The sequence below is a fragment of the Cynara cardunculus genome (genome assembly GCF_001531365.2).
Source record: "Cynara cardunculus var. scolymus isolate 2C chromosome LG 1, CcrdV1, whole genome shotgun sequence".
Classification (NCBI taxonomy): Eukaryota; Viridiplantae; Streptophyta; class Magnoliopsida; order Asterales; family Asteraceae; genus Cynara; species Cynara cardunculus.
In genome coordinates, this window is record NC_037528.1 from 18,609,332 (window position 1) to 18,616,643 (window position 7,312).

Below are 7,312 nucleotides of genomic sequence, written 5' to 3' on the forward strand. Positions count from 1 at the left end.
TATTAGTATTATTGTTGATTTACTGGTTTTTTATACATCATACTAATTTTTTTTTAATATTTATTTTGTTTTTAATAAAGTTTTGTTGCCTTTAAAATAATCTTATGATGTAAACGAATAAATGATATTAACGACTTTTAATAAGTAATTTTGTGTTTTTTTTATTCTATTTAATATAATAATAACCACTTAAATGGTGGTAATAAAAGAATATATTAAATGCGGGGATAAATCTTATAAATATTGGGTTGGTTTAAAAATGGATGCATGCTAATAAATTCCATATTAATGTCGATGCTATGACACGTAAATTATAACCAGCGGTCGCTTCTTCTACTAATAATTAATTAGAAAACGACACGTAAACACACACACACACACACTCTCTCTATATCTGTCTCTGTGGCAAAATAAAAATAAAAATAAAAATAAAAATAAATTCATAGCAGCTACTCTTTCTTCTGTACCATGTGAATACTTGAGAAAGAGAAAGAAAGAAAGAAATGTTCGCCATGTGACTTGATTTAATTTCTCCCTACATTTATGATCTGCTTCTACCTCACACCCTTTCTTCTTCATTTCTACTTCACCACCTTCGCTTTTACCGACGCTGCCAACGTCATGAAGCTTCATCACGGCGGCTTACTCATTCTTTTGCTTGCTTTCTGCACTTGGCCTTCAGTCCTGTCGGTGAGATTCTTTGTTTTTTCATAACAAATATCCTGTATGTATATGCTTAGATTCATGATGTATGTCGTCGGTGAAATGCGTTTTCAAGATGGGATTTCTTTACATTTTACACCAATATGATCTGGGTTTAGCTTGTTTTGCTAGAAAAGTGTGATCTTGCCATCATTTTATTGTTAGTTTCCTTTCTTGAATTCACCATATTAGTAAATACGAAGGTCACAATTAGATTCTGTATTGAACTAGAATTCACCACACTAGTAAACATGAAAATTGATCTATTTGTGGCCATCTGAAGTGAGCAATCTTGATTTTTGTTCAAATTCTAGCTTAGGATGTGGTCCTGATAGTGAAGGTTTTGTAAGTTCATTGTCTTGCATTTTAGCAAATATATCTGATTTTGATATGTCAATGATGGCAAAGGACGAATTGGGTTTTGTAATTGAAAAGATTCGTAAATCAATTGAATTGCATTTATCTTCGATTTCCCCAAAATGTATAGAGTCTTTTTAGATGAAAAGCTAAAGACTCTACTGGGTTTGAATCTTTAAGAACATGGATGTAGACTTTTTGGTTTTCTTTTTGTGGGTAATGAAGGTGACCATTTGTGGGTGTCTAATCTTTTTCATGCAATTTGTAATTGTAGATTCATTTGCTCTATAAAATATCATCCATAAATAAAAGCATGCATGAGCAAATGAATAATCCTTTTGGGGGGCTTCTAGTAGACTCTGTGTCATATGGTAAAATTTCTGCTCTATCCCTTCATTCTAGACATGCCCATGTTACTAATTTCAACCATCTCATGCTCCAAAACCCTTCTTTTGTGCAGGACCTGAGTGATCCAAAGCCAAGGCACTCACGTCTGTTTAAGACTGCATTACAACACCAAGATGTGAGTTATACATATATCCATAACATATATATATATGTATATCCATATTCGTATTCACTCTCTTCATTTTCGTTTAGTTGAATGATCATGATTCTGATCTTTGGACCCCTTTGCGCAATCAAGGATGGAAACCCTGTTTTGAATCTACTTCCCCTTCTTGTAAGTGGTGTGAATTTATACAATATGAGTTTATACATTTGAATTCTAACGGATTTATCTCTAAATGAAAGCAGCGTCTTTGCCGGAGTCTTCGGGATACATCCAAGTGTTCCTTGATGGAGGATTGAACCAACAGAGGATGGGGGTATGTATGTCGAATTACAACTTCAATATATAATAAAGATATCATCTTTTACAAGTCTTACATTATCTCCTTGTTCTGATTCTCTTATGTTTGTATTTCTCTATTATGTGTCTTTGATTAGATTTGTGATGCAGTTGCTGTTGCCAAAATACTCAATGCAACTCTTGTAATCCCGTATCTCGAAGTCAATCCTGTTTGGAAAGACACGAGGTACTTCTTACATCATCTGAGTGGAGTAGAATATACTGAGTTTGTTTGGTTTAAAGTTGATCGTGCATTTTTGCAGCACTTTCATGGATATCTTTGATGTGGATCACTTTATCAACGTTTTGAAGGATGATATCTCGATAGTTAGGGCGTTGCCTGATGAATACATGTGGAGCACGAGGGAATATTACGCCTCGGCCATTAGATCCACCAGAGTTAAAAACGCACCACTTCATGCCTCCGCAAATTGGTATCTGGCAAACGTCTCTCCCGTCCTAGACAGGTTGGAAACTTGGAATATATGCTAGATTTTTCAACTTCACCACTTAATCATATATCCTGCAAAACATTCCATTCGATTTCATTCCGTATCATCTGAAATCCCGATCGCGTACTCTTTCAGCTATGGAATAGCTGCCATTTCTCCATTTTCCCACCGGCTAGCTTTTAACAACATGCCCGTGGACATCCAACGGTTACGTTGCAAAGTCAACTTTGAAGCTTTGGTGTTCATTCCTCATATTACAAGTCTTGGAGACGTGCTGGTCAATCGCCTCCGGTATCCTGCTGTTGAAAGGAGTTACCTTCAACAAGTTGTTGATACAAAAGGAGCAGGAAAGTTTGTTGCCTTACACCTTCGGTTTGACAAGGTACGTCCATAATTTTATCTGAAACTTGAGCTCCAAGATCGATATTAATTGCTAAAATCATTCAAGAACATGATCATTGTGTTAACTACTGAACTCTCAGGACATGGCTGCCCATTCAGCATGCGATTTTGGTGGAGGAAAAGCAGAGAAGAAGGCTCTGGCTAGATATCGGCAAGCGATTTGGCAGGGACGGGTCTTGAACTCTCGGTTCACCAATGAGGAATTGAGAAACCAGGGTCGTTGTCCTTTGACCCCAGAAGAAATTGGTTTGCTGTTGGCTGCTTTGGGATTTGATAACAGTACCCGCTTATATCTTGCTTCACACAAGGTAACACTTCATACGTAGTTGATAGCTAACACTCTCAAGGGTATTGGCTAGATTGATTTCAAGAAACGAGTTCGGAAAGTGTACAAGTTTGAATCTTTTTTGGGCAGGTATATGGTGGTGAAGCTCGGATCTCAGCCTTACGGAAACTATTTCCACAAATCGAAGATAAAAAGAGCCTTGCATCGGCAGCGGAAAGGGCCCAAATAAAAGGGAAAGCTTCGTTATCGGCTGCTGTCGATTACTATGTCAGCATGCATAGTGATATCTTCGTTTCTGCATCTCCTGGAAACATGCACAACGCAGTGGTACTCATAGATCACATATCAAATCATCACTAACTTTCCGTTTTTTGTCATGTTCGATTGATTCAACGCATCTTGAATCGTGGCAGGTGGGACACCGAACTTATCTGAATCTGAAGACGATCAGGCCAAACATGGCGTTACTGGGACAGGTGTTCATGAATAAGAGCATGAGTTGGTCAGGTTTCCAGGAAGCAGTGATCGAAGGGCAAAGAAACCGACTGGGTGAGATTAAGGTACGAAAAGCGAAACAATCCATATACACATACCCTGTTCCTGATTGCGTGTGTCAACAAGGATGATTGATTAAGCAGCAACATCGTTTCCTCTTCAAACGAAAAGCCACTTGATGAACTGATATACGGTATGTAGTTTGACTGCACCTACATAAATAAGTTGCTGCTATTTATTTGTTTGATCTCTCCTATGTTGTTGTAGTTGGCCTATGGGTGTCTCGGGAGGGTCATACACCATTGTAGTTCGTACGTATTTGCTAATATGATTATAAACATAACGGGCGAGTTTACTGTTTAACATGTATTATTTAAGAAGTTCGTAGTCGTGTTGTATTTGATCCATTGGTTGTAATACTATTACCAGTTTCACATAGTTGATCTTATGATCATATATATGTTTTTTTGTCTAGAAACCTTAAATATTTTTATTAATTTTAGGAACCCGGGACGCCTTTTTATGAGTATTCACAAAAAGATGGTTACTGGAATTTTAAAATATTTAAGGTTTCTAAATAAATCTCCCTCTAATTAATTTGCCAAGATTTTGATTGTATAGATCTACTTAGGGGCTGTTTATCAAACGCTTACTCGGGTAAGTGAATATCAGGTTACGTTACCTTACCGGGCGAATATGGTAAGGACCAAAAATCTTACCCGGTAAGAGCGAGACAAATACCAAGAGTCTTACCCGGTAAGTGAGGACGACGACTCTTACCATGGTAAACGCATACCAGGTAAATTGGTGCGTACGATACTGTCTTGGTGGACTAAAATCTTACCCGGTAAGTAAATAATATTGTTAAATTTACCGATAAGCGCTTACCGGTTAAATATTTGGTAAACGACCAGTTATTTGATAATAAATATTACATCATATTCCTTGAATACTTTGAAGTTTTGCTCTTTTTTCTCAAACTTTTCACTGTAGATTTTCTTCATCCCCTTTCCCAATAATATGTTGTTTGAGTTCTTTATTTGTCCGATGGTTGTTGGGTATTCAACCTTTTTCTTGATGGCTTTCTTTGGAAACTGTTTGTTGAAAGGACAAAATCAGGGGTGTTTGTGGTGTGGTTTGGAGTAAAACTGCAAACTATATTGTATATGCGGTTTTACATTTTTTTCAAACCGCGCCTTATAAATCTCAAACCGTATCAAACCGCACCGCATTTGGTTTATGCAGTTTGTCCCTATTGCACTTTATGCCTATAATCCAATAATTATAAGTTTAAAAATACATTTATAATCAACGATAAAGTGACCGTAGTCCAAAAAAATAAAAAAAATTCAGTACTCTAATTCCCGTATACATATTGTATAATTAAAACTAGTACAAAACTATTAAGTTAATTTATTAATATTGCCAATTGGATCAAACTCAAAGTCGAAAAATATTACATAAATACTAAATTATATATATTATATATATGTTATATTTAAAATTTAAAATACAAAATATGCAGTGCAGTGCGGTTTGAACAATGGTTTAATAACTCAAAATCGCAAACCGCACCGCATTGTGCGGTTTGGTAAAAATACAAATCGCAAACCTCACCATAAAAGTTATAAACCACACTTTTGCAGTGCGATGCGGTGCCCTGTGGACGGTTTATACGGTTTTGACGGTTTGAATGAACACTCCTACATAAAATTGGTAAAAGAATTTAAAAGGGTCATCTGACCACGGTAAGAAAAGGGAAGGTCACTGAAAGGGGGTGATTGGGTAAGAAGACCGGTCAGAATCTCTTTTCATAATAAGATGATTGTAAACATATTATTTTTTATTAGGGTAAGATCATCTTACCTGATAAGAGCCACTAAGAAGCAAATAAACAATCTCTAAGTTTTATTTGGATAAACTTGTTTGTTTAGATAAAAATTTATTGTTGTTAACTTTTTTTACTGAATTAACCGTTTGAATGATTGAAATGACTGTTTTACCCCATCAATTCATCAGATAAACTTCAACAGAGATATGAACTTGTGGGAATCAATAAGAAATTTTTTGAAATTGAGGGGATCAATGAACAATCTAAACAAAAAAAAAAATATGAAATCTAGAACAATCTGAACCGCAAACAATCAATGAACAATATGTACTTGAAAGACGAGGGTTATGGTTAGGTTTGGGGAAAGATGAACAGAGACTTCAAACGAACATCTGGAACAAAATCGAACTTCGGAATGAAATCGAACTTCAGAAACTTCAAAGGTTTGTCTGGAACGAAATCGAGAACGAACTCAAAATCTGGAACGAAAATTGAAAACGAACTTCAAAAATACAAATTCAGATATTTATCAGTTTACAAAATCAGTCTTATTGATTCACATTTCAGACTTCAGCACCATCTCTTATCAATCAGAAGTAAAAGAAGATACAAACTTCAACACCTCTTATCTTATTCAATGATTATTTTATAAAGGATTGCTTAATTGAAAACTACTCCCCCAATATTATGAAGTGCAATACATTATGTGATTTTGCTATGACATGTTTTTTCTCCAAAACATTTAGGAGAAGGATTGATGAATGTCATTACGTAAATTCTCCATGATATGTTTTTTTTTTCTGCATTTGTTGTTTAAGCCTTTTACATCCCCAATATTTCACATGGAATGAGATCGCTATCTAAAGTACTTGAACTTCAATTGGAATCTCGTATTTATGCAATTTTTTTTTCTATTTTATAGTTAAATTTTGCATCATGACGTATTGCATGGATACACAACTAGTATATATATATATATATATATATATATATATAATATTATATTGAGATAAAAAGAAGAATAATAATAATAATTTATTGAATCATATTTAAGAAAAGGAAATCATAAGTAATAAAATTATTTTATACTTGAATACAAATCTTAGGGCCTGTTTGTTTTTTAAAATTTGCCTCTTAATTTCCTCTTACGTCTGAATCGGTCAGATATATAGAATTTCAGATCGTTTGTTTTTTTCCGCAAATTAAGAGCTGAATTCATAAGGTTTCCTCTGAATTTTTAAGTGGTAACCCTAGCTCTTAATACCTCTTATTTGTTTATCCGCTTCCTTATGTCGCTCTCATCCGCCTCCTTTACGTCGCTCTCATCCGCTCTCGTCCCATTCATCGATTGAAGCTGGTGTTCTTCATACATCGCAGATTCAAGCTGATGTTCTGGTAATCTTCTCGATCTCTCTTTGGTTTCTTCTCGATCTGCTTCTTTATACATCTCGATCTCTCTCGTCCCATTCATCGATTGAAGCTGGTGTTCTTTATACATCCGATCTCGCCCTCTGTTTTTGTCTCGTCCCTTAGCTCGATTCAAGCTTCGATTGGTGTTCTTCGATCTTCTGGAACTCTCAGACTTCAGACGTAAAAGCAAACAGCCTGACTGATTCAAATTTCAGATTTCAGACGTAAAAACAAACAGTCTGACTGATTCAGATTTCAGACTTTAGCACCACCTCTTAAAATTCAGAAGTGAATTCAGACTTCAGACTTCAGCACTTCTTAAAAAACAAACGCCACCTTAAAGATATACCAACAAAACTCAACTGACATAAAAGAAATATCAAAAATAAATAAATGATATTTAACTAATAAATAAACAATTATTTATTATTATCTATACTATATTATAAAGTATTTGTCAGAAACTTTTAAAAACCACTTTTTATTCGTAAAGTACTGTTTATTAATGCATATTACTTAAAACTCAA

At 35.0% G+C, this 7,312-nt stretch overlaps 1 protein-coding gene across 1 annotated transcript; it reads left to right on the plus strand.

Annotated features, from left to right (window-relative positions):
* The first annotated feature begins 527 nt into the window (after positions 1–527).
* LOC112518172 (O-fucosyltransferase 39-like) lies at positions 528–3,982 on the plus strand. Its single transcript, XM_025125781.1, has 10 exons — positions 528–690; positions 1,520–1,582; positions 1,660–1,741; positions 1,816–1,886; positions 2,008–2,096; positions 2,173–2,376; positions 2,497–2,743; positions 2,844–3,071; positions 3,179–3,376; positions 3,463–3,982. The coding sequence occupies exons 1-10, from the start codon at positions 544–546 to the stop codon at positions 3,673–3,675; spliced, it is 1,542 nt and encodes a 513-aa protein (XP_024981549.1). The 5' UTR covers positions 528–543; the 3' UTR covers positions 3,676–3,982.
* Positions 3,983–7,312: the final 3,330 nt, after the last annotated feature.